Source organism: Papio anubis, chromosome 20, assembly GCF_008728515.1.
Source record: "Papio anubis isolate 15944 chromosome 20, Panubis1.0, whole genome shotgun sequence".
NCBI lineage: Eukaryota > Metazoa > Chordata > Mammalia > Primates > Cercopithecidae > Papio > Papio anubis.
The window spans coordinates 42,844,382-42,870,832 of record NC_044995.1 but is presented as its reverse complement, the minus strand read 5'-3'; the positions used below and the strand labels follow the sequence as shown (position 1 = coordinate 42,870,832).

Genomic DNA, 26,451 nt, shown 5'->3' with positions numbered 1-26,451 from the left:
ACCACCACCACCACAATCATCATCATTTGCATCATCATCACCAGCACCATGATTACCAACACCATTATCATATCATCATTACTCTCATCACCACCACCACCACCATCACAACCATCATCATTATAATCATCATTATCTTCATTGTAACCATCACAATCACTATTGTCAATCACTACCACAACCACCATCATCCTTACCACCATCATTCTTCCCGTAATCACCCCTACAACTATCCTCCTCATCATCACACGATTACCATCATCACCACCACCACCATCATCATCATTATTATCATTGTCAACATCATCATTAATATTGTCAATCACTACCAAAACCACCACCATCACCAACACCACTATCATCCTTCCCGTAATCACCACCACCATTGTCATCATCACAGCATCACCATTATAACCCCTGCCACCAACATCATCATCACCACCACCATCTTCATAATTATCATCCTTATCGCCATCATTATCACTAGCATCACCATTTTTATTGTCGTCATCTCCAGTAACCTCAGCACCAACAATCTCCATCACCCTCACAATAAAATAAGCTTCCTTGCAGCAGAGATTTTTAACTCTTTTGTGTCCCCTTCCTTATCCCTAGAGCCCTGCAGAAACTAGGCACTCAATTAAGTTTGTTAGATGACTCCTCATCCATAGATTCGCTAGGATATTTTATTTAAGCGAAAATGGCAGAGATGTTGACAGTCATCAGGCATACTCTAACAGAGATGCAATTGATTTGTATTTATCCGAGGGACCAGGTTTAGAAGCTGGAGTCCCAGATGTTCCCAGGTCCACTGTGGAGGTCCCAGGAGCTGAGGAGAAGGCCTCTTTAGTGAAAGTGTCAAACCCTCTCATGGCAGAAATGCCAGCAGGTAGGAGTATTCATGGACCTTGCTGCATGTGGGGCTTGAGCTGGGTCTCTCTCTGAAGAGACTTGGGCCAGAAGGGAAAGGGAATAACTTGTGCTGTCCCAGCTCCTTTGCTCATAGAGGACATAGGGGCATGTGAGGAGGGTTCAGTTCTTGCTCTGCATGGTGTAGGATCAGGCGCACTGGAACATCAGTGGAATACTCACTGCTGGTGGTGGGTACAGAGCTCCATTGTGTGAAACCTGCATAGAGACGGAGGGAGGAGGGTAGGTAAGGGTTAAAGGAGTGGTGAGGCACTATATAGGGGTGAGGGTACCCTGTTGCAATGGAAGGAATTTCCCAGAACACGAGCCATTGAAGATTCTCTATCAGCACCCTCAGATCCAGAAAGCAGATCCCCAGGAAGAACTCAGTCCAAGATGAAATAGAAACCATGGAGTTCCAACATCAGCTGTCACATACAGACAACATGGCCGAGCATTCAATAGCCAGGCAGGGAGTGTGACCTCAAGGCAGAGAGTAGAGGCTGCCCAGCAAGGAGGAAGAGACTCCAACCACATCACAGCTACTCACCATTGACATAGAGACTGTCCCTGTCCAGGGTGTAGGGGCCCAGCTCAGTGATGCCATGGGTCAGCTGGCTCAGTTCCCAGTATAGCTGCTCTCTGTCCAGTCCAGGGCTTTTGGGGTCAGGGCGATAGGTGCAGATGGCATCCACTTTGGTGGCTGCCCCATCCTTCTTGGGCCTGGGGAGGGCAAGATTGGGGGAAGACAATACATGGATTGCCTAGGGAGGGGTCCTGAGATTCCATGGGGCAGGACAGGATGGGGCCAGAAGAAATGAGAAGCCTGGTAGAGAAGTGAGAAGCCACACTTCCATTCTCTGAGTACACTGACTCTCAGCGACTATAAGCAGAATCATGGATGCAAGGATTTTTATAAAATTGCAAAGTGGAAACTTTTTAATAAAATTGCAAAGAGGAGAACTCATACTTGAGACAGGTAAAGAGTTGGGATGAAAGCAAGTGGACAAGGCATGTTTTCTTGGGAGAAATCCTGGGAACAGCATTTAACAGAATTTAACCACTTTTGGAAAGGCAGGTAGGGCAAAGGAGGGAATTCAGAGGGATGACCAAGGTAGAAGCCCAGTCGTGCTGATGGGCTCTGCATCTCTCAGTTGAGGTGGGAGGTGGTAGGATCAGGAAGCACATTGGTCTTGGAGCCACTGCCTGCTGGATTCCACCTGTGCTGTGGACATCTCCAGGGAGTGCAGAAAGGAAGCAGGTCAGACTTCTCAGATCAGGCAGACTGGCTGTTCTCAGTTCTCACCTGAGTAAGGTCAGTCTGCAGCCAGAGTACAGAGGGCCAACACTGGTGTTCTTGAACAAAGGCCTGAGCTGTGGAGGAGGGAGAAAGAGGTGAATGGGAGGACTGAAGTCATAGGGATGTGGTAGAAGGGAGGTGGGCAGGGCGGGCAACAGTTGGTGGGGCTGGCATCAGTGGTTGGGGCATGCATATCTGGGGGCAAGATGAGGTAGGTGAGATCTTCCACGCTCTGCAACAGGTGAGTTGGGCAGGACTAAACATGGTGAGTGGGGTAGAATGAGGTGTGTGGGGCTCTTACCAGACCCTGAAGGACTCTCTCTGTGGTGTTAAACTTTCCAGAGCCAGGGTGATGCATGCTCTCCTCATACCACAGGTTAGTGATGGTGAAGTTAAGTGTGAATAGCACCAGGAGAGGGCTGGCGGCTATAGTGAAGATGGGAAATAAAGTGTTTAAAAGTAGACTAACATGTAAGAATTTGTGATAGAGGCTGGGCGCGGTGGCTCACGCCTGTAATCCCAGCACTTTGAGAGGCCGAGGCGGGTGGATCATGAGGTCAGGAGATTGAGACCATCCCAGTTAACAGAGTGAAATCCTGTCTCTACTAAAAATACAAAAAAATTGCCGAGCATGGTGGCGGGCGCCTGTAGTCCCAGCTATTTGGGAGACTGAGGCAGGAGAATGGCATGAACCCAGGAGGCGGAGCTTGCAGTGAGCCGAGATCGCGCCACTGGACCAGATCTAGCCTGGGTGATGGAGACTCCGTTTCAAAAAAAAAAAAAAAAAATTTGTGATAGAATTGTTTCTAAACATATGCAACATGATTTAAAGTGACAAAATAAAAGGTTTTCAGGCCTCTCTTGACTATAATGATAGACAGTTTTCATAGAGTATACTAAATAATAGTAGTTAGATGCTGAGCATAGCTCTTGGTGCATATTCAGTATTCCATACTACTAGACATTATCTACTACTTTGTCAACATCACGATCATCGTCAATATCAGCAACACTGTGACCATCACTATCATTATTGTCATCACCACCAGCATCAGCACAAAACCATGACCATCATAATCCCTATCATCCCCACCCATTGCCATCATCACACCACCAGCACCCCAACCATCATCATCCATATAATCACCACTAGCACATGGTCACTAACACCATTATCATATCATTCTTAACGTCATAACCACCATCACCACCACCACCACCATCATCATCATTATCACCATCATCACCACTATCATTATCCTTTTTGTCAACATCACGATCACATTGTCAATTACCTTCAAAACCATCACATCACCATCAACACTGTCATCCTTCCCATAATCATCACCACCACTATCGTCATCATCACCGTCAAAACCACTACCACCACCATCATCATCACCATCATCATCAGCAATGCCATCATTGTTGTCATCATGTCCACCACCATCATCACCACCACCCCTATCATTATCATCATCATCATCACAATAATATAACCTTCCTGAGGACAGAGATTTGTATTTCTTTGGTGTTCCCCGCCTTATCCCTAGGGCCCTGAAGCAGCCGGACTCTCAATAAAATTTGTTGGTTAACTTCTCATCACTACATTCACTAGGACTTTTCATCTTTATTTGAGTGAAAATGGCGGAGTTGTAGGCCAGGTGTGGTGGCTCACGCCTGTCATCCCAGCACTTTGGGGGACCAAGGCAGACAGATCACGAGGTAAGGAGTTCGAGATCAGCTTGACCAACATGGTGAAGCCCCATCTCTACTAAAAATATAAAAATTAGCTGGGCGTGGTGGCATGCACCTGTAATCCCAGCTATCCAGGAGGCAGAGGCAGGAGAATTGCTTGAACCCAGGAGGCAGAGGTTGCAGTGGGCCAAGATAGCGCCATTGCATTCCAGCCTGGGCGACAGAGTAAGACTCCATCTCAAAAAAGAAAAGAAAAAGAAAAGAAAATGGCAGAGATGTTGACACTCCTCAGGCATGCTGTAATAGAGATGGCACTGAATGGTACTCACTCGTGGGTCCAGACAGGGAGGCTGGAGTTCTCGAGGTTCCCAGGTGCATTGTGGAGGTATCAGGAGCTGAGGAGAAGGTTTGCTGTATTAGTGAAAGCAGCAAACCCTCTCACGGCAGAAACACCAGCAGGTAGGAGTATTTATGGCCCCTGCTGCATGTGGAGCTTGAGCAGGATCTCCATCTGGAGATGGGCCAGAGGGAAAGGGGAATAACTTGTGCTCTCTCAGTTCCTTCCCTCATGAAGAGGATATAGGGGCATAGAAGGAGAGGAAAGCTCCTGCCCTTTATGGTGTAGGATCAGGAGCACTGGAACATCAGTTAATACTCACTTCTGGTGGTCATCATGGAGCTCTGATGGGTGAAACCTGCATTGAGATGGAGGGAGGAGAGTGGGTAAGTGTTAACAGAGTGGTGGGGTACCCGGGTGCAACAGAAGGAATTTCCCAGAACATGGGACATTGAAGATTCTCTATCAGCACCCTCAGATTTAGAAAGCAGATCCTGAGGGTAAACTCAGTCCCAGATGAAGAAGAAACCATGAGGTTTTGACCTTGGCCACCACATACAGACAACATGGCTGAGCCTTCAATAGCCAGACAGGGAGTGTGACCTCAGGCCAGAGAATAGAGGCTACCCAGCAAGGCAGAAGAGACTCCAGCCACATCAAAGTTGCCCACCATTGACATAGAGACTGTGTCTGTCCAGGGTGTAGGGGCCCAGCTCAGTGATGCCGTGGGTCAGCTGGCTCAGCTTCCAGTACAGCCGCTCTCTGTCCAGTCCAGGGCTTTGGGGGTCAGGACGGTGGGTGCAGACAGCATCCACTCTGGTGGCTGCCCCATCCTTCTCAGGCCTGGGAAGGGCAGATGAAGCAAATAACAATTTAAAACTTGCCTCCGGGGGAGTTCTGAGATTTCCTGAGGCCAGACAGGAAGGGACCAGAGGAAATGAGAAGCCTGGGAAAGAGGTCATAAGTCACATTTAGATTCTCTGAGTGTCCCGGCTGCCAGCCAGCCCAGGACTGTGAACAGAGTCATAGATGCAAGAACTTTTTATAAAATTGCAAGGTGAAGCCTGCATTCTTATGGCGTGGAGACAAGAGTACTCAGACGTGAGACAGATGAAGAGCTGGAATTGGGGATGAAAGCAAGTGGATGAGACATGTTTGTCTTACGAGAAATCCTGGGGACAGAATTTAACAACTGGAGGAAAGGGAGGTGGGTGGAAAGGAGGGAATTCAGAGGGATGACCAAGGTAGAAGCCCAATTCTCCTGATGGACTCTGCAGAATCTCTCTGTTGATTGGGGCGGTGCCGATGGTATCAAGAGACAGATTAGTTTTGAAGCCACTGCTTCCTGAATTCCATCTTTTGTAATGACATTCACAGGGTTGGCAGGAAAAAGAAATCCAATCCAAACTCTTTGAGTCTAGGAATAATTGGGGCAGCTAGGCTAGCTCTTCTAAAGTCTCACCTGAGCAAGGTCAGTCTGCAACCAGAGTACAGAGCGCCAACACTGGTGTTCTTGAACAAGGGCCTAAGCTGTGGAAGAGGGAGAGGGAGGTGACTAGGAGGGCTGGGGACATAGTGGTGGGGCACAAGTGTGGCGGACGCAGCTGGCACCAGTGGGCAGGGCTTGTGTCTATGGGGTAGGTGGATGAGATTTTCTTCCATAGCCCTGGCATGGGTAATGTTGTTGGGACCAGGTAAGGTGAGTGGGGCAGAGTAAGGTGGGCAGATGTCTCACCAGACCCCGAAGGACCCTCTCCGTGGTGCTGAACTTCCTGGAGCCAGGGCGACCCATGTCCTCCTCGTACCGCAGGTTATTGATGGTAAAATTGAGGGTGAATGGCAGCAGGAGAGGGCCAGTGCCTGTAGTAAAAGGTGGGAAACAAACACTATTGCGTTTGTATTTTTAATCGGTTGCATATAGTTAAAATAAGTCTATTGAAAACTCCTCAAGGTTCTCGACTTTTGCAATAGACTTGAAGAGTGCAATAAATTTATTTTTAATCATATGCAACAGAATTTAAAATGAATGAAAAATAAAAGGTTTCTGTGCCCTTCTTGATATAAATTATTTTTTTAAAAAACATATTAAATAATACTTGTTAGATTCTGAGCTTAGCTTTTGGTGCATATTCAGTGCTAAAAAATATCAGATATTACCTGTTACCTTTGTCATCACCATTATCATCATCATAATCATGATCATCATCATCATTATCGTCAGCATCAGCACCACCACTATCACCACCATGATAATCCCATCAATGCTATCACAAACATCATTATCACCATTGTCATCTCATCATTACCATCATAATCACCATCACTGTCATCATCTGAATAATCATCATCATCACGATCATTGTCATCATAATCACCATCGTCATCATTATTGTCATCCTCAGTAACACCACCATCACCAATGTCATAATCTACATCAACACCATCACAAACATCATCATCATCATCACCATAATCACATCATCATTACCATCATAACCAGCAACATTACTGTCATCATCCAAACAGCCATCATCATCTTTACCATCATCATCACCATTGTTATCATCATCACCACTCCAACATCATCCCCACAGTCAATACAACTGTCATCATCATCATTGTTATTATAATTATTGCCAACATCCCCATAATTATTGTCAATTGTAATCCCCACCACCACCACCACCATCATTCTTCCCATGATTACCCCCACCATAATCATCATTGTCCTTACCATTATCACCACCACCACCACCACCACCACTGCAGTCATCATCACCGCCACCCCCATCAACATCATCACAATAATATAAGCTCATTGAGGGCAGTGTTTTTTCTTTTTTTGTTCCCTGATGTATATCCAGGTCCTGATACACAGGCAGTGCTCAATGAACTTAGTTGGTTGACCTATGGTTACTAGATTTACTATGAATTTCCATCTTTAGTTGAGTGAATAACGACAGAGATGTTTACACTCATCAACCATGCTCTAAATATCATTGACTGGTATTTACCTGTGGGGCCAGGGAGGGATGATGGCGTCTCAGAGGTTTCCAGCTGTACTGTGAAAGTCCCAGGAGCTGAGGAGAAGCCCTCATCAGTGAAAGGAGCAAGCGCTCTCATGGAAGTAATGCCAGCAGGAGGGACTATTCATGGGGATTTTTGCCTGTAGGGCTTCCGCTGGGATTCTGGTTAGCTGGGGCAGTGGGGATGGGGAATAATTTTTGCCCTCTATGTTCCTTCCCATATGGAAAGGACATAAGGGCTTATGAATAGGGGTCAGCTCCTGCTAAGTTTGGTGTAGGATTGGGGCCACTGGAACATCAGTAGAATACTCACTGCTGGTGGCAGGCACAGAGCTCCGCTGGGTGAAACCTGCATAGAGAGGGAGGGAGGAATGTGAATAAGAGTCAAGTGGGAGGTAGGGAATCAAACAAAAGTCAGGACTACCCTGATGGAATTAAAGGAGTTTCATGGAACAGGGACATTTGGAGATTCTCTGTCAGAATCTGAGTATCAGAGAAGAAGGTACTAAGGATGAAATCAGTTCAAGATAAAGAAGAAATCATGAAATTGTGACATCAATCACCACATACAGACATGTCCTAGCCTTCAGTGTCCAGGCAGGGCATGTGACCTCAAGTCAGAGAGTAGAGGCTGCCCAGCTAGGAGAAAGAGACTCTAACCACATAACAGCTGCTTACCATTGACATAGAGACTATCCCTGTCCAGGGTGTAGGGGCCCAGCTCAGTGATGCTGTGGGTCAGCTGGCTCAGCTCCCAGTATAGCCGCTCTCTGTCTAGCCCAGGGATTTTGGGGTCAGGGCGGTGGGCACAGATGGCGTCCACTCTGGTGGCTGTTCCATCCTTCTCAGGCCTAGGGAGAGGTGGGGAGGGGAATGGCAATAAATGAATTGCCTAAGGAGAGATCCTGAGATGGCAGAGTGAAGGACAAAAAGGACAGAGGAAGTAAAAAGTCTATTACAGAGGTGGGAAGCAATACTTAGATTCTCTGAGTGCACTGACCGGCCTGGGACTGTGAGCATAGTTGTGGATGTAATAGTTTTCCCAAAATGGCAGGGCGGATCCTGCATTCTTAAAGCCTGGAAACAGGAGAGCTCAGATTTGAGATAGGTGAAGAGCTGGAATTGGGGATGAAAGCAAGTGGTTGAGGCATGTTTGTCTTGAGAGAAATCCTGGTTACAGAATTTAACACCTAAAGTCAATGCAGGTGGAGGGAAAACAGGGAATTCGGAGGGATGGCCAGGGTAGAAGTCCAGTCCTGTTGATGGACTCTGGAATTTCTCAGTCTGTTTGGAAGTGGGGGTGGGGGCACTGCTAATACCAGGAGACAGGTTAGTCCTGGAGCTACTGTTTCCTGAATTCCATCTTTGATAAGAATAATCACAAAGAGGACAGGAAAAAAGAAGTCCAAACTCATTGAGACTAGGAACAATTGGGGCAGCCAGGCAGGAAATTCTAAGGTCTTACCTGAGCAAGGTCAGTCTGCAGCCAGAATACAGAGGGCCAACATCCGTGCTCTTGAACAAGTGCTTGAGCTGTGGAGGAGGGAGAGAGAGGTCAGTGGCAGGGCTGAGGAGGTAGGGGCAGGGCAGAAGTGAGGTGGGTGGGGCTGGCTCTAGTTGGTAGAGCTGACATCAGTAGGTTGGATGGGGCTTTTATCTCTTGCGGTGAGGGGAGGTGGGTGAGATCTTCTGTGGCCATATAGATACATAGGTGGGACTAGGTAAGATGGGTAGGGCAGAGTGAGATAGGTGGGGCTCTCACCAGACCCTGCAGAACCCTCTCCGTGGTGTTGAACTTCCTGGAGCCAGGGTGACCCATGTTCTCCTCATACTGTAGGTTAGTGATGGTGAAGTTGAGTGTGAATGGCACCAGGAGAGGGCTGGTGGCTATAGTGAAGGTGGGAAATAAACACTATGTTTGAAAGTAGAGAACATTTAAGAGTTTGCAATAGACTTATTTCTAAATATATGCAACAGGATTTAAAATGAGTGATAAAACATAATGTTTTCATGCCTCCTTTGACTATTATGATAGATGTTTTTGATAGAGCACATTAAATAATTGTAGTGAGATGCTGAGCATAGGTCTTGGTGCATATTCAGTGTTCCATAGTGCCAGATACTATCTAGTGCCATTGTTAACACCAACTTCATTTTCAATATCACCATGATTATCTCCATGAGTATTACTGTCATCATCATCACCATTAGCACCAACCCCGCCACTACCAGCACCACCATCATCATCATCATCATCATTACCACCACAACCATCATCATCCTAATCATCACCTCCATCACCATTTTCATCATCACCATCATCATTGTCAATATCACCATGCTTATCACCATCAGTAGTATTATTGTCATCATCACCACCACCATCATCATTATCCTCATCATCCCCATCACCAGCAGTGCTATCATCATCGCCATCTTCATTACCATCAGTGTCAACATCACCATCATTTTTGTCAATCACCACCACCATAATTATTACTGTCTTCACATAATTATTATCATCATAACCACTACCCTCACCATTGTCATCATCCTCATCATTGTCATAATTAGCATCATCACCACCATCATCTATATCATGATCATTATCATCATCATCATCACCATCACCACCATCATCATCACCACCACTTACATCATCATCATCATCACAGGAATATAAGCTATCTTAAGCAGAGATTGCTATCTATTTCTATGTTCCCTGCTGTATCTTCAGGGCCTGGCACATAGTAGGTGCTCAATAAAGTTTACAGGTTAACTCCTCATCACTAGATTTACTATGACTTTTATCTTTATTTAAGTGCATAATGGCAGAAATGTTTATATTCATCAGGAATGCTCTAACGGAGATGCCACAGGCTGATACTTACCTGTAGTTTCAGGGAGGGAAGACAGGATCCCAGAGGTTCCCAGGTTCACTGTGGAGGTCCCAGGAGCTAAGGAGAAGCCCTTATCAGTGAAAGCAGCAAGCATTCTCATGGCAGAAATGCCAGCAGGTAGGACTAGTATGAGGCTTGCTGCATGTGGGTCTTGAACTGTGTTTCTCTTTGGGCACAAGGGAGAAGGAATAACTTGTGCTCTCCCAGCACCTTCTCTCATGAAGAGGACATAAGTGTGTATGAGGAGGGCTCAGCACCTGCCCTGCTTGGAGTAGAATTAGGGGTACTGGAACATCAGTTGAATACTCACTGTTGGTGGTTGGTATGGAGCTCCAATGAGTGAAACCTGCAGAGAGAGGGAAGGAGGATAGTGGGTAAGGGTTAAGGAGAGGTGGGGGGATGAAATAGGAATCAGGGCTACCCTGGTGGATTAGAAGGGGTTTCATGGAACAGGAGCCATTAAAGGTTCTCTATAAGCACATTCACTTCAGGGTCCAAGGTCTGGAGGATGAACACAGTACAAGATGCAGAAAAAAAATAATGAAGTTCTAACATCAATCATCACATGCGGACAACATGGCAGAGATTTCAACGTCCAGACAGGAAGTGTGACCTCAAGCCAGAAAGGAGGGGCTGCCCAGCAAGAAGGACGAGAATCCAACCACATCAAAGCTGCTCACCATTGACATAGAGACTGTCCCTGTCCAGGGTGTAGGGGCCCAGCTCAGTGATGCCATGGGTCAACTGGCTCAGCTCCCAGTACAGCTTCTCTCTGTCCAGTCCAGGGCTTTGAGGGTCAGGGCGGTAGGTACAGATGGCATCCACTCTGGTGGCTGCCTTGTCCTTCTCTGGCCTGAGGAGGTTAAGTGGGTGGAGGGGGTGACAATGAAAGGATTGCCCAGGCAGGGGTTCTGAGATTCCTGAGGGAAGGACAGGGAGGGGACAGAGGAAATGAGAAGCCGGGGAGAGAGGTGAGAAGCCACAATTAATTTCTCTAAATGCACCAACTCCTAGCCAGCCCTGGATTGGGAGCAGAGTCATGGACACAAGAATATTTATGAAATTGCAAGGTGAAACTTCCAGTTTGATAGCACGAAGACAGGAGAGCTCAGACCTGAGACAAGTGAAGAGCTAGAATCAGAGATAAAAGCAAGTGGAAAACCCACCTTTCTCTTAAGGGAGACCTTGGGAACAGAATTTTAAAACTTAAGGGAAGGGATAAGGAGGAATGGAAGGTATTAAGAAGGATGAGTGGAGTAAGAACCCAATCTTGATGATGGGTTCTGCAGAATCTGTCACTTGAGTGGGGAAGTGCTAGGATCAGGAGACACATTCTTTCTTGAAGCCACTGCCAACTGAATCCCACTTCTGCTGAGGACGCTCACAGGGAGGGCAAGAAGGATGCTGCTGGGGCCTGGGAACACTTGGGTAAGCCCTGATTGGCTATTCTAAGGTCTCACCTGAGCAAGGTCAGTCTGCAGCTGGAGTACAAAGGGCTGATACTGGTATTCTTGAACAAGGGCCCCAGCTGTGGAGGAGGGAGAGAGAGGTGATTGGGAGGGGTGATGAGGAGGGGCAGGGCAGAAATGAGACAGGTGGGGCTGACACCAGTGGGTACGGCTTGTGATTTGGGGTCAAAGGTGATTCACATGGGATCTTCTTGTACATCCCTGGCATGGGTGATGCAGGTAGAATCTGGTAAGGTGGGCCAGGCAGTTAGATGGGTTGGACTCTCACCAGACCCTGTAGGACCCTCTCCGTGGTGTTGAACTTCCTGGAGCCAGGGTGTCGCATGGCCTCCTCATACTGCAAGTTGGTGATGGTGAAGTTGAGGGTGAATGGCAGGAGGAGAGGACCAGGCACTGTAGTGTGGGTAAGAAACAACACTATGTTCAGAAGTACAGAAATTATGGATTTGCAATAAAATTATTTTTAAATATACACAGCATTAAACGGGATGGACAAAATGAAGATTTTTGATCCCTCCCTTAACTATAACGATAGAATTTAAAAAGACACATAGCATATCATATCAGTTGGATGCTGAGCCTAGCTTTCATTGTATGTTCATTGCTCAATAATGTCATACCTCATCCCTTACCTTTGTTACCACCATCATAATCACCATCATTGTCACCTACAGCATTATTATTGTCATCATAATTGCCACCACCACCACCATAATAATCCCCATAATCACCACCAGCACAACCATCACCACCACCATCATCATCATCACCATGATTACTGCCATCATCACTGCCACCACCATCACCATGATAATCCCCATTGTCATCATCATCATTGTCACCCACTCCATAATAATTGTCATCACTGCCACCAACACCACCACCATAATAATCTCCATCATCACCACCAGCACCAGAACCACCATCAACATCATCACCATCACTGTCACCCACACCATCCTTGTCACCACCACTGCCATGACCACCACCATGATCATCTCCATCACGACCACCAGCACTATCATTTATCACACTCAACACATCATCATCATCATAATCATCATTGCTACCATAAGCATCACCATCATCATCAAAACTGCCACCACTATCATCATCACCACCCGCCACAGTCATCATCACAAGAATATAAGCTCTCTGATGGCAGAGATTTTTATCCATTTTGTATACCTGCTGTATCCCCAGGGTCTGGCTCAGAGGAGGTGATCAATCACATTTGTAGGTTGACTTATCATCACTAGATTTACTATGATTTTTACCTTTATTTGAGTAAATAATGGCAGACATGTTTCTGCTCATCAGTCATGCTCTAATAGAGGTGCCATTGACTGGTGCTCACCTGTGTGGCCAGGGAGGGAGGCTGGAGTCCCAGAGGTTTCCAAGTGCACTGCAGAGGTCCCAGGAACTGAGAAGAAGCCCTCATTACTGAAAGCAGCAAACCCTCTCATGGTGGAAATGCCAGCAGGTAAAACTATTATGGGCCCTGCTGCATTTGAGGTTTGAGCTGAGCGTCTCTATGGAGCTAGGGCACAGGGGAAAGGGAATAGACTGTGCCCTTGAAGCCTTTTCCCTCATGAAGAGGACATAAAGGGATAAGAGGTAATGCTAGCTCCTGCCCTGCTTGGTGTAGGACTGGGGGGACTGGAACATCAGTAAAATACTCACTTCTGGTGGTTGGCACAGAGCTCTGATGGGTGAAGCCTGCAGAGAGAGGCAGGGAGGACAGTGGGTAAGGGTTAAGGAGAGGTCAGACCAAATAGGGGTCAGGGTTACCCTAGTGCAATGAGGAAAGTTTCATGAAGCATGGTCATTGAGAATCTTCACCAGCACCCTCACATTGGGGAAGAAGGCCTTGAGGGTAAAATCCGTGCAAGATGAAGATGAAACCGTGAAGTTGAAACCTCAATCATCACATATAGAGCACATCATCAAACCCTCAATGGTCAGACAGGGCATGTGACCCCAGGACAGACAGTAGGGTCTACCCAGCTAGGAGGAAGAGCCTCCAGTCACATCATGGCTGCTCACCATTGATATAGAGACTGTCTCTGTCCAGGGTGTAGGGGCCCAGCTCTGTGATGCTGTTGGTCAGCTGGCTCAGCTCCCAGTATAGCCGCTGTCTGTCCAGTCCAGGGCTGGTGGGATCAAAGCGGTGGGTGCAGATGGCGTCCACTCCAGTGGCTGTCCCATCCTTCTCAGGTCTGGGGAGGGCAAGAGTGGGGAATGGCAATTAATGGATTGCCTAGGGAGGGGTCTTGAGCTTGCTGGGTGAAGGACAGGAAGGGGTCAGAGGAATTGAGAAGCCTGGTACAGACGTGAGAGAAGTCACACTTTGATTCTCTAAGTGCTTTGACTCCCTGACAGCCTGGGATTGTGAACAAAGTCATGGATGCGAGGATTTTTATGAAATCACAAGGTGCAACCTGCGTTCTCGCAGCAATGGGGAAAGAAGAGCTGAATCCTGAGACAGGAGAAGAACAGGAATTAGGGGTGAAATCAAGTGGATGAGGCATGTTTGGCAGAAATTCTGGGGACAGACTTTAACAACTGAAGGAAAGGGAGGTGGAGGGAATTTAGAGGGGTGATGAGGGTAAGGGCTCAATCCTACTGATGGACTCTGAAGAATGTGTCAGTTGAGGTGGGAGGTGGTAGAATCAGGAGACAAACTGGTTCTGGAGCCATTGCCTCCTGAATTCCATCTGTGCTGAGGCCATCCCACGATAGGGCAGGAAGGTGACCAAACTTTTTGGGCCTGGGAACAATTGGGGAAACCAGGCTGGAAATTCTAAGGTCTCACCTGAGCAAGGTCAGTCTGCAGCCAGAGTACAGAGGGCCGACACTGGTGCTCTTGAACAAGGGCTTGAGCTGTGGAGGAAGGGGAAGGAGGTGAGTGGGTGGGCTGAGGTGTAGGGATGGGGCAGACATGAGGTAGGAGGGGCTGGCATCACCAGTTGGGGCTTGCATCTCTGGGGCCAAGGAGTGGTGGGTGAGATCTTCCATGGCCCTGGCATGGGTGATATAAGCAGGACTGGTAAGGTGGTGGAGCTCTTACCAGACCCTGCAGAACCCTCTCCGTGGTGTTGAACTTTCTGGAGCCAGGGTGTTGCATGTTTTCCTCATAATGCAAGTTAGTGATGGTAAAGTTGAGGGTGAATGGTATCAGGAGAGGGCCAGCGGCTGTAAAGGGGTTGGGAAATAAACACGATGTTCAAAAGTAGAGAAATATATAACAGTTTGCAATAGACTTATTTTTAAACATATGCAGCAGCATTTCATGTGGATAAAAAATAAAAGATTTTCATGCCTCTCTTGACTACAATAATAGAAGTTTTTCATAAATAAGCATATTATATAATTGTAATGAGATGGTGAACATAGTGCTTGGTGCATATTTAGTGCTCAGTAATGTCAGATGCTATTTTTTACCTCTGTTATTGCCATCTTTGTCATCAACATAACCATAGTTGTTGCCATGGCTATCATCGCTTTCATCACTATCAATGTCAGCACCACCACTACCACCATCCTCATCACCATCACCACCACAGAGATCATAATCAGCATCATCACCACCAGCACCATCATAATATTATTATTACCAGGATAATCACCAACACAATCATCATCATCATCATCATCATCATCTTCATTATCCTCATTGTCAACATCACAATCATCATTGGCAGTCGTCATCACTACCATCATCATCACCACCACAATCACCTCAAATATCACCAGTATCACCACAATCATCTGAAACACCACCACCATCACATCATCATTCCTGTTATAATCAGCACCACTATTATCACCATCATCTTCATCACCATCTCCATAATCATCATCACCATCACCAACATCATCAGCAGCATTGCCATCTTTATAGTCATCTCCATGATATTATCATCATCTCCATCCCCCCCACTATCATCATCACTGCCACCCTTATCATCCTCATTATCACAAGAATATAAGCGCTCTGAAGGAAGATATTTTTATCTCTTTTGTATTCCCTGCCACATTCCATAGGTCTGGCACAGAGTAAGTGCTCAATAAAGTGTGTTGGTTGCATCAGCTGCACTAGATTTGATTTGCTATGATGTTTCATCTTAATTTGCATGAAAATGACAGAGATGAAGACACTTACCATTGACTGGTATCATTGACTGGTGCTCACCTGTGTGGCTGGAGAGGGAGGATGGAGTCCCAGAGGTTGCCAGGTACACTGTGGGGGTCCCAGGAGCTGAGAAGAAGCTCTCATCAGTGAAATTAGCAAGTACCTCCATGGCAGAAAGGCCAGCAGGTAAGACTATTATGAAACTTGATGCATATGGGGTTTGACCTAGACCAGTCTGTAGCTGGGGCAGAAGGGAGGATGAATCCCTTCTGCCTTCCCAGCTCCTTCTCTTAAGAAGAGGAGCTATGGTTTTATATGGAGAAGGGTCAGCTCCTGCTCCGCTTTGTGTAGAACCAGGTACATAAGATTATCAGTTGAATACTCACTACTGGTAGTGGGCACAGATTTCCGATGGGTGAAACCTGCAGAGAGAGAGGGATTAACCTGAGTAAGGTTAAGGTAGAGGTGGATAACCAAATAGGGGTCAGGGCTACCCTGGTGAAATGGAACCGGGGCTGCTGGAGGTTTTCTATCAGGATCCTCACATCAGGGAAGAAAACCCTGAGGGTAAACCCAGTCTTCAACATAAAGAAGAAACCATGATGTTCTGACATCAACTATCAAATATAGACAACATTGTCAAGCTTTCAATGACCAGGCAGTGAGTGTGACTTCAAGCCAGGGAGTAGAGGTTGCCCATCAGAGAGGAAGAGCCTCCAACCACATCACAGCTGCTCACCATTGACATACAGACTGTCTCTGTCCAGGGTGTAGGGGCCCAGTTCAGTGATGCTGTGGGTCAGTTGGCTCAGCTCCCAGTAGAGCTGCTCTCTGTCCAGCCCAGGTCTTTTGGGATCAGGGTGGTAGAGGCAGACAGCGTCCACTCCAGTGGCTGCTCCATCCTTCTCGGTCCTGGGGAAAGGAGGTGGGGAGAACGACAATGAAAAGATTACCTAGGACAGGTCTTGAGATTGCTGATGGAAGGACAGCAAAGGAGAAGGGAAAATGAGAAACCTGGGAAAGAGGTGAGAAGCCACACTTAGATTCTCTGAGTGCACGGACTACCAGCTTGCTTGGGACCATAAACAGAGTCAAGGATACAACAATTCTTATAAAAGTGCAAGGGTGAAATTTGCATTCTCATGGCATGGGAAAAAAGAGCCCAGACTTGAGACCACTGAAGACCTTGAAATGGGGATGAAAGCACATGGGTGAGGCATGATTGTCTTGAGAGAAATTCTGGGGACAGAATTTAACACCTAAAGGAAAGGGAGAGAGAGGGAAAGGTAGGGGCTCAATCCTGATGATGGACCACGCAGATTCTCTCTGTTGAGGTGAGGTGTGGTGGTGTTACTATCAGGAAACACACCGGTCCAGAGGCCAGTGACTCCTGAATTCCACCTTTGCTGAGGATATCCCTAGGAAGTGTATAAAGGAAGATGTGCAAAGTCTATTGGAGTGAGAATAGTTGGGACAGCCAGGCTGGCTATTCTAGCCTCACCTGAGAGAAGTCAGTCTGCAGCCAGAGTACAGAGGGCCAACACTGGAGTTCTTGAATATGGGACTAAGCTGTGGAGGAGGGAGAGAGAGGTGAGTAGGAGGGTTAAGGTCCCTGTGTGGGGGCAAAAGTGAGGTGGGTGGGGCAGGGCCCAGTGGGCATGGCTGGCCTCAGTGGGTGAGGCTTGCATCTCTGGGGATGAGGGCAAGGTGGGTGCGATCTTCTTCCATGGCCCTGGCACAGATGTTGTAGGAGGGGCTGGGTATCTGGAGACAGGGAGAGTGAAGAGGTCAGGGTACTAACCAGACCCTGCAGGACCCTCTCTGTGGTGTTGAACTTCCTTGAGCCAGGGCGATGCATGTCCTCCTCATACTGTAGGTTGGTGATGGTGAAGTTGAGGGTGAACGGCACCAGGAGAGGGCCAGCAGCTGTAGTGGGAGGGGGAAACAAACATTATGCTCAAAGTGGAGAAAATAGGAATTTGCAACAGACTTATCTTTAAACATGTGCAACATTTAAATTGAATGACTAAATAAATATTTACCATGCATCCCTTTCCTATAATGACAGAATTTATTTACTTATTTTTTTGAGATGGAGTCTCACTCTGTCACTAGGCTGGAGTGCAGTGGCACCATCTTGGCTCACTGCAACCTCTGCCTCCCGGATTTAAGCAGTTCTCCTGCCTCAGCCTCCCAAGTAGCTGGGGCTACAGGCATGCACCACCACGCCCGGCTAATTTTTGTATTTTTAGTAGAGATGGGGTTTCGCCATGTTGGCCAGGATGGTCTCGATCTCTTGACCTCGTGATCCACCCACCTCGGCCTTCCAAAGTGCTGAGATTATGGACGTGAGCCACCGCACCTGGCCTGACATAATTTATTTTTTAAAGGATGCTTTATAATAATAGTTAGATGCCGAGCGTAGCTCTTGGTGCATATTCAGGGCTTAATATTGTCTGATGTTATCTGTTATCTTTTTTATTGCCATCATTATTGTTGCTATCATTGTCACCATCACCATCATTATTATCATCATCACCACCATGATCATCCCAAGCATGACCACCACAAACATCATCATCACCACAGACAACACATCACCATTATCATCAAAACCCCACGACCATCACCGGCATCATCCTCATCACCATCATTGTCATTTTCATCAACATCACCAGTCTCATCATCACCATCTCAAACAGCACCCCAAAAAAGGAAAAATAAAAATAAATAAACAGCACTACCATCACCATCATCATCATCATACTCAACACATCATCATGAATATCGTAACTGTTACAGACATCCTCATGTCCATCATCATCATGGTCAGCACCACCACCACCATTATCACCAACAGCATCACTACCATCATCGTCATCATAATCATCATAAACAGAAGCTCACTGAGGGCAGACATGTTTTTATTGGTTTTATTTTCCTTGTTGTATCCCTAGGGTCTGGTACACTATAGGTGGCCAGTTAATTTTTTTGGTTCACTCACTATCACTAGACTTACTATGATCTTCTATCTTTATTTGAATAAAAATGGCACAGATGTTTACATTGATCAGGCATGCTCTAACAGAGATGCCATTGACTGGTACTTACTTGTGGGGCTGGGGACGGGGGATGGTGTCCCTGAGATTCCAAGGTCCACTGTGGAAGTCCAAGGAGCTGAGAAAAAGTCCTCATCAGTGAAAGCAGGAAGTACTCTCATGACAGAAATGGCAAGAGGGGAGACTATGGGGTCTGCTGCCTGTGTGACTAGAGATGGGTCTTTCTTTGGAGCTGGGGCAGAGCAGAGCTTGAGTAACTGCTGTCCTCCTATCTCCTTTGCTGAAGAAGAGGACCTATGGGTTTACGAGGAGGGGTAGCTCCTGTTCTGCCTGGTATAGAATCAGGGGCATGTGGACATGACTTGAATACTCACTGCTGGTGGTGGGCACAGAGCTCCGATAGGTGAAACCTGCATAGAGAAGGAGGCAGGAGAGTGCGTAAGAGTTAAGGAGATGTTGGCGACCAAATAGGGGTCAAGGCTACCCTGGTGCAAAGGAATGAATTTCATTGTACAGGGGCATTTGAAGATTTCCTATCAGCATCCTCACATCAGGAAAGAATGCCCTGAGGGAATACGTCCACAGTGATAAAGAAACTATGAAGTCCAGACCTTAGTTATCCCATGTAAAACACATGACAGAATTTTCAATTGCCAGGCAGGAAGCGTGACCTCTAGTTAGAGATTAGAGGCTGCTCAGCAAGAAGGAAGAGACTTCAACCACATCACAGCCACTCACCATTGACATAGAGACTGTTCCTGTCCAGGGTGTAGGGGCCCAGCTCTTTGATGCCATTGGTCATCTGGCTCAGCTCCCAGTACAGCTGCTCCCTGTCCAGTCCAGGGCTTTGAGGGGTAAGGCGGTGGGTACAGATGGCATCCACTCCAGTGGCTGCCCCATCCTTCTCAGACCTGGGGAAGGTAGGTGGGGAGAATGACAATGAAAAGATTACCTAGGACGGGTCTTGAGATTGCTGAGAGAAGGATGGAAAGTAAACAGAGGAAATGAGAAACCTGGGAAAGAGGTGAGAAGCCACACTTAGATTCTCTGAGTGCACAGACTACTGGCTTGTTGGGACTGTGAGCAAAGTCATGAACACAACAGTTTTGATTAAAGTGCAAGGTGAGGCTGGGCACGGTGGCTCACGCCTGTAATCCCAGCACTTTGGGAGGCCGGGGCAGGTGGATCACCTGAGGTCAGGAGTTCGAGACCAGCCTGACCAACATGGAGAAACTCTGTCTCTGCTAAAAATACCAAATTAGCCGGGTGTGGTGGCCCGTGCCTGTAATCCCAGCTACTTGGGAGGCTGAGGCAGGAGAATCGCTTGAACCTGGGAGACAGAGGTTGCGGTGAGCCAAGATCATGCGATTGCACTCCAGCCTGGGCAACAAGAGTGAAATTCTGTCTCAAAAAAAAAAAATGCAAGGTGAATCCTGCATTCTCATGGCATGGGGACAGGAGAGCCCAGATTTGAGGCCAGTGAAGAGCTGGAAATGAGGATGAAAGCATGTGACTGAGGCATGATTGTCTTGAGAGAAATCCTGGAGACAGAATTTAAGAACTAAATGAAAGGGAGGGGCAGGGAAAGGAGGAAATTCAGAGGGATGACCGGGGTAGGGGCTCAAGCCTGATGATGGGCAATGCAGATTTTCTCTGTTGAGGTGAGGTATGGGGGTGTTACTATCAGGAGACACACTGGTCCTGAAGCCAGTGACTCCTGAATCCCATCCTTGGTGAGGGTATCCCTAGGAAGTGCAGCAAGGAAGCAGTGCAAAGTCTTTTGGAGTGAGAATAATTGGGACAGCCAGGCTGGCTATTCTAGCCTCACCTGAGGGAGATCAGTCTGCAGCCAGAGTACAGAGGGCCGACACTGGAGTTCTTGAACAATGGACCAAGCTGTGGAAGAGGGAGAGAGAGGTGAATAGGAGGGCTAAGGTCCCCGTGTGTGGGTGCAGAAATAAGGTGAGCGAGGCATGGCCTAGTGGGTGAGGCTGGCTTCAGTGGGCATGGCTGCCCTCAGTGGGAGAGTCTTGCATCTCTTGGGGCAAGGACGAAGTGGGTACATTCTTCTCCCATTACCCTGGCTTGGATGTTGTAGGAGGCACTGAGTATCTGGGTCAGGGCAGAGTGAGGAGGACGGGGCACTAACCAGACCCTGCAGGACCCTCTCTGTGGTGTTGAACTTCCTGGAGCCAGGGTGATGCATGTCCTCCCCATACTGCAGATTAGTGATGGTGAAGTTGAGGGTGAATGGCACCAGGAGAGGAACAGCTGCTGTAGTGGGAATTGAAAATAAATACTGTGTTCAAAGTAGAGAAAATAGGAGTTTGCAATATACTTATCTTTAAATATAGGCAGCATTTCAATTGACTGACAAAGTAAATATTTACCATGCCTCCCTTGTCTTCAATGACAGAATTTATTTTTTAAAGGATATTATATAAAATAGTAGTTAGATGCTGAGCATAGCTCTTGGTTCATATTCAGTGCTCAATATTGTCTGATGTTACCTATTATCTTTATTATTGCCATTATCATCCTTGCTATCATTGTCACAATCACAATCATTATTATTATCGCCACCACCATAATAGTCCCCACCATGACCACGACAAACATCATCATCACCACACTCAATACGTCACTATTATCATCATAACCCCATGACCATCTCTGGCATCATCCTCATCACCATCATTGTTATTGTCATCAACATCACCAGTTTCGTCATTGCCATCATCAACAGCACCACCACCACCATCATCCTCACTAACATCATAACCGTCACTGACATCATCCTCATGTCCATCATCATAATGGTCGGCAACATCAACACCATTATCATCAGCAACACTATCATCATCATCATCATCATCATCATCATCAACAGCATCACTACCACCATCATCAGCAGCATTACCATCATGATCATCATCATCGTCATCAACAACTAGCACCACCACCACTATCATCAACACATGAATAAAAAAGCTCACTGAGGGCAGAGACACTTTTATTGGTTTTGTTTTCCTTGCTGTATCCCTTGGGTGTGGTACACAATAGGTGGCCAACAAGTATTTTTGGTCCACTCACTATTACCAGATGTACTGTACTTTTCCATCTTTATTTGAGTGAAAATGGCAGAGATGTTCACACTCATCAGGCATGCTATAATAGAGATGTCATTGACTGGTACTTACCTGTGGGGCTGAGGAGGAAGGATGGAGTCCCTGAGGTTCCAAGCTCCACTGTGGAAGTCCCAGGAGCTGAGGAAAAGTCCTCATCAGTGAAAGCAGAAAACACTCTCATGGCGGAAATGGCAAGACAGGGGACTATTATGAGGTCTGCTGCATGTGGGCTTCAGCTGGGTCTGTCTTTGGAGCTGAGGCAGAGGGAAGCTTCAATAACTTCAGCCTTCCCAGCTCCTTTGCTCATGAGGAGGACTTATGGGTTTATGAGGAGGGGCAGCTCCTGCTTTGCTTGGTGTAGTATCAGGGGCATGTGGACATGAGTTGAATACTCACTGCTGGTGGGGGCCACAGAGCTCCAATGGGTGAAACCTGCATAGAGAAGGAGGGAAGACATTGTGTAAGGATTCAGGAGATGTGGGGGACGCAATAGGGTTCATGGCTATCCTGGTGCCATGGGACAGGGACCATTAAAGATTTCCTATCAGCATCCTCATAACAGAGAAGAATGCCCTGAGGGAATGCAGTTCACGATGACGAAGAAACCATGAAGTCCAGAACTTAGTCACCCCATATAGAGCACATAACAGAATTTTCAACGGCCAGGCGGAGAGTGTGCCTGCAAGCCAGAGATTAGAGTCTGCCCAGCAGGGAGGAAGAGACTCCAACCACACCACATCTGCTCACCATTGACATAGAGACTGTTCCTGTCCAGGATGTAGGGGCCCAGCTCTTTGATGCCATGGGTCAGCTGGCTCAGCTCCCAGTACAGCTGCTCTCTGTTGAGTCCAGGGCTTTTGGGGTCATGATGGTGGGTGCAGATGGCATCCACTCCAGTGGCTGCCCCATTCTTCTCAGGCCTGGGGAAGGTAGGTGGGAGGAATGCAATCAAAAGATTAACTACGAAGGGTTTTGAGATTGCTGAGGGAAGGACAGCAAGGAACCAGAGGAAATGAGAAGCCTGGGAAAGAGGTGAGAAATCACAGTTTCTCTGAGTGCACCAGCCACTGGTTTGCTTTGAACTGCAAGCAGGGTAATGGATACAAGAATTTTTATAAAAGTGCAAAGTGGCCTGGCACAGTGGCTCACACCTGCAATCCCAGCACTTTGGGAGGCCAAGGCAGGCAGATCACTTGAGGTCAGGAGTTCAAGACTAGCCTGGTCAACATGGTGAAACCCAGTCTCTATGAAAAATACAAAAATTAGCTGGGTATAGTAGCGGGTGCCTGTAATCCCAGCTACTCGGGAGGCTAAGGCAGGAGAATCACTTGAACATGGAAGGCAGAGGTTGCAGTGAGCTGAGACCAGTCTGGTGTGCAGTGAGACTACGTTTCAACAATGAAATAATAAAATAAAATAAAATAAAATAAAATAAAATAGTGCAAGTTGAAACCTGCATTCTCATGGCATGGGGACAGAGACGCCAGACTTGAGACCAATGAAGAGCTGGAAATGGAGATGAAAGCCTGTGGATGAGGCACGATCGTCTTGAGAGAAATCCTGGGGACAGAATTTAAGACCTAAAGGAAAGGGAGGTGCAGGGACAGGAGGGAATTCAGAGGGATGATCAAGGTAGAGGCTCAATCCTGATGATGGACTATGCGGATTCTCCCTGTTGAGGTGGGGTGTGGGGGTGTTACTATCAGAAAACACATTGGTCATGAAGCCAGTGACTCCTGAATTCCACCTCTGGTGAGGATATCCCTAGGAAGTGCAGCAAGGAAGCAGTGCCAAGTCTACTGGAGTGAGAACAAGTGGGGCACCCAGGCTTGATCTTCTAACGTCTCACCTGAGCAAGGTCAGTCTGCAGCCAGAGTACAGAGGGCCGACACTGGTGTTGTTGAACACGGGACCAAGCTGTGGAGGAGGGAGAGGGAGGTGAGTAGGAGGGCTAAGTTGCATGCTGGCTTCAATGGGCATAGCTTGCATCTCCTGGGGCAAGGGTGAGGTGGGTGTGATCTTCTTCCATTGCCTGGCATGGATGATGTAGGAGGTACTGACTGTCTGGGGTGGGGCAGAGTGAGGAGGGTGGGGCACTAACCAGACCCTGCAGGACCCTCTCTGTGGTGTTGAACTTCCTGGACCCTGGGTGATGCATGTCCTCCTCGTACTGCAGGTTGGTGATGGTGAAGTTGAGGGTGAATGGCACCAGGAGAGGGCCAGCAGCTGTAGTGGAGGTGGGAAGCAAACACTATGTTCAAAGTAGAGAAAATAGGAGTTTGGAATAGACTTATCTTTAAACATATGCAGAATTTAAATTGAGTGACAAAATATTTACCATGCTTCCCTTGCCTATAACCATGCAATTTACTTTTACAAACATATATTATATAATAGTATTTAGTTGCTGAGCACTGCTCCTGGTGCATATTCAGTGCTCAATATTGTCTGATGTTATCTATTATCTTTATTGCCATCTTCATCCTTGCTATCATTGTCACTGTCACCATCATTATTATGATCATCACTGCCATAATAATCCCCATCATAACCACCACAAACATTATCATCACCACACTCAATGCATCATCATTATCATCATAACCCCGCAACAATCACTGGCATCGTCGTCATCACCATCATTGTCATTGTCATCAACATAACCACTACCAACATCAATATCATCAGTACCATGGTCACCATCATAAACAGCATCACCACAATTATCATCATCATCACACTTAACACATCATCATTACCATCATAACCTTCACAACCATCACTGACAACATCCGCAAGTCCATCACTATAATCATTGGTAATATCACCACGACCATCATCAACATCATCCCACTCAACATGTCATTATTACTATCATAACCACCACCACCACCATCATCATCACATGAACACAAGCTCACTGAGGGCAGAGATGCTTTTATCGGTTTTATTTTCCTTGCTGTATCCCTAGGGTCTGGCACACTGTTGGTGGCCAATAAATTTTTTTGGTTCACTGAGTATCACTATATTTACTTTGACTTTCCATCTTCATTTGAGTGAAAATGGCACAGATGTTCACATTCATCAGGCATGATCTAATAGACATGTCACTGACTGGTACTTACATGTAGGGCTGGGGAGGGAGGATGGAGTCCCTAAGGTCCCAGGTTCCACTGTGGAGGTCCCAGGAGCTGAGAAAAAGTCCTCATCAGTAAAAGCAGAAAACATTCTCATGGCAGAAATGACAAGAAGGTAGACTATTATGAGGTCTGCTGCATGTGGGCTTGAGCTGGGTCTGTCTTTGGAGCTGGGGCAGAAGGGAGCTTGAGTGACTTCTGCCTTCCCAGCTCATTTGCTCAAGAGGAGGACTTATGGGTTTAAGAGGAGGGGCCAATTCCTGCTCCACTTGATGTAGGATCAGGGGCATCTGGACATGAGTTGAATACTCACTGTTGGTGGTGGGCACAGAGGTCCGATGGGTGAAACCTGCATTGAGAAGTAGGGAAGAGACTTGTTATGGGTTAAGGAGATGTGGGAGATGCAATAGGGTTCAGGGCTATCCTGGTGCAATTAAATGAGTTTCATGGGACAGAGGCCATTAAGATTTCCTATCAGCATCCTCCCAAAAGGGAACAGTGGCCTGAGGGAATGCAGTTCACGATGAAGAAGAAACCACGAAATCTAGAACTCAGTCAGACCATGTAGAGCATATGACAGAATTTTCAGTAGGCAGGGAGGGAGCGTGACCTGAAGCCAGAGATTAGAGGTTGCACAGCAAGGAGGAAGAGACTTCTACCATATCACAGCTGCTCACCATTGACATACAGACTGTTCCTGTCCAGGGTGTAGGGTCCCAGCTCTTTGATGCCATGGGTCAGCTGGCTCAGCTCCCAATACAGCTGCTCCCTGTCCACTCCAGGACTTTTGGGGTCAAGATGGTGGGTGCAGAGGGCATCCACTCCAGTGGCTGCTCCATCCTTCTCAGACCTGAGGAAGGTAGGAGGGGAAATGACAATGAAAAGATTGCCTAGGACTTGCCTTGAGATTGTTGAGGGAAACATATCAAGGAACCAAAAGAAATGAGCAACCTGGGAAAGAGGTGAGAAGCCACACTTAGATTATCTGAGTACACAGACCACTGTCCTGGTTGGGAGTGCAAGCAGAGTCATGGATATAATAATTTTTATAAAAGTGCAAGATGAAACCTGCATTCTCATGGCATGGGAACAGGAGAACCAGACTTCAGACTAGTGGTGAGTTTGAAAGGCTGATGAATGTATGTGGATGAGGCATGATTATGTTGAGAGAAATCCTGGGGACAGAATTTAACTCCTAAATGAAAGGGAGGGACAGGCAAAGGAGGGAATTCAGAGGAGTGATCAGGGTGGTGCCTCATTCCTGATGGTGGATCATGAAGATTCTGCATGTTGAGGTGGGGCATGGCGGAGTCACCATCAGGAAACAACTGGTTCTCAAGTCAGTGACTCCTA

General features: G+C 47.1%; 1 protein-coding gene across 7 annotated transcripts in view; it reads right to left on the bottom strand.

Annotated features, from left to right (window-relative positions):
• Window positions 1-26,451, bottom strand: part of MUC16 (mucin 16, cell surface associated) — a 139,621-nt gene that overhangs the window by 39,699 nt on the left and 73,471 nt on the right. For 2 of the 7 annotated variants that reach the window (XM_031659985.1, XM_031659986.1), the window contains 42 exons: window positions 25,776-25,948; window positions 25,412-25,447; window positions 25,087-25,152; window positions 24,063-24,187; window positions 23,811-23,878; window positions 22,709-22,881; window positions 22,358-22,393; window positions 22,034-22,099; window positions 20,983-21,107; window positions 20,662-20,729; window positions 19,572-19,744; window positions 19,208-19,243; window positions 18,886-18,951; window positions 17,576-17,700; window positions 17,276-17,343; window positions 16,514-16,686; window positions 16,161-16,196; window positions 15,835-15,900; window positions 14,710-14,834; window positions 14,455-14,522; window positions 13,686-13,858; window positions 13,323-13,358; window positions 12,997-13,062; window positions 11,908-12,032; window positions 11,631-11,698; window positions 10,851-11,023; window positions 10,481-10,516; window positions 10,162-10,227; window positions 9,033-9,157; window positions 8,736-8,803; window positions 7,949-8,121; window positions 7,584-7,619; window positions 7,259-7,324; window positions 5,980-6,104; window positions 5,707-5,774; window positions 4,915-5,087; window positions 4,567-4,602; window positions 4,237-4,302; window positions 2,511-2,635; window positions 2,216-2,283; window positions 1,460-1,632; window positions 1,093-1,128 (listed from right to left, as the gene is read on the bottom strand). In XM_031659985.1, coding sequence (XP_031515845.1) covers window positions 1,093-1,128; window positions 1,460-1,632; window positions 2,216-2,283; window positions 2,511-2,635; window positions 4,237-4,302; window positions 4,567-4,602; window positions 4,915-5,087; window positions 5,707-5,774; window positions 5,980-6,104; window positions 7,259-7,324; window positions 7,584-7,619; window positions 7,949-8,121; window positions 8,736-8,803; window positions 9,033-9,157; window positions 10,162-10,227; window positions 10,481-10,516; window positions 10,851-11,023; window positions 11,631-11,698; window positions 11,908-12,032; window positions 12,997-13,062; window positions 13,323-13,358; window positions 13,686-13,858; window positions 14,455-14,522; window positions 14,710-14,834; window positions 15,835-15,900; window positions 16,161-16,196; window positions 16,514-16,686; window positions 17,276-17,343; window positions 17,576-17,700; window positions 18,886-18,951; window positions 19,208-19,243; window positions 19,572-19,744; window positions 20,662-20,729; window positions 20,983-21,107; window positions 22,034-22,099; window positions 22,358-22,393; window positions 22,709-22,881; window positions 23,811-23,878; window positions 24,063-24,187; window positions 25,087-25,152; window positions 25,412-25,447; window positions 25,776-25,948 — 3,953 coding nt within the window. The remainder of the gene's footprint in view (window positions 1-1,092; window positions 1,129-1,459; window positions 1,633-2,215; window positions 2,284-2,510; window positions 2,636-4,236; window positions 4,303-4,566; window positions 4,603-4,914; window positions 5,088-5,706; window positions 5,775-5,979; window positions 6,105-7,258; window positions 7,325-7,583; window positions 7,620-7,948; window positions 8,122-8,735; window positions 8,804-9,032; window positions 9,158-10,161; window positions 10,228-10,480; window positions 10,517-10,850; window positions 11,024-11,630; window positions 11,699-11,907; window positions 12,033-12,996; window positions 13,063-13,322; window positions 13,359-13,685; window positions 13,859-14,454; window positions 14,523-14,709; window positions 14,835-15,834; window positions 15,901-16,160; window positions 16,197-16,513; window positions 16,687-17,275; window positions 17,344-17,575; window positions 17,701-18,885; window positions 18,952-19,207; window positions 19,244-19,571; window positions 19,745-20,661; window positions 20,730-20,982; window positions 21,108-22,033; window positions 22,100-22,357; window positions 22,394-22,708; window positions 22,882-23,810; window positions 23,879-24,062; window positions 24,188-25,086; window positions 25,153-25,411; window positions 25,448-25,775; window positions 25,949-26,451) is intronic. The other 5 variants (XM_031659984.1, XM_031659987.1, XM_031659982.1 and 2 more) reach the window with 4 other exon arrangements.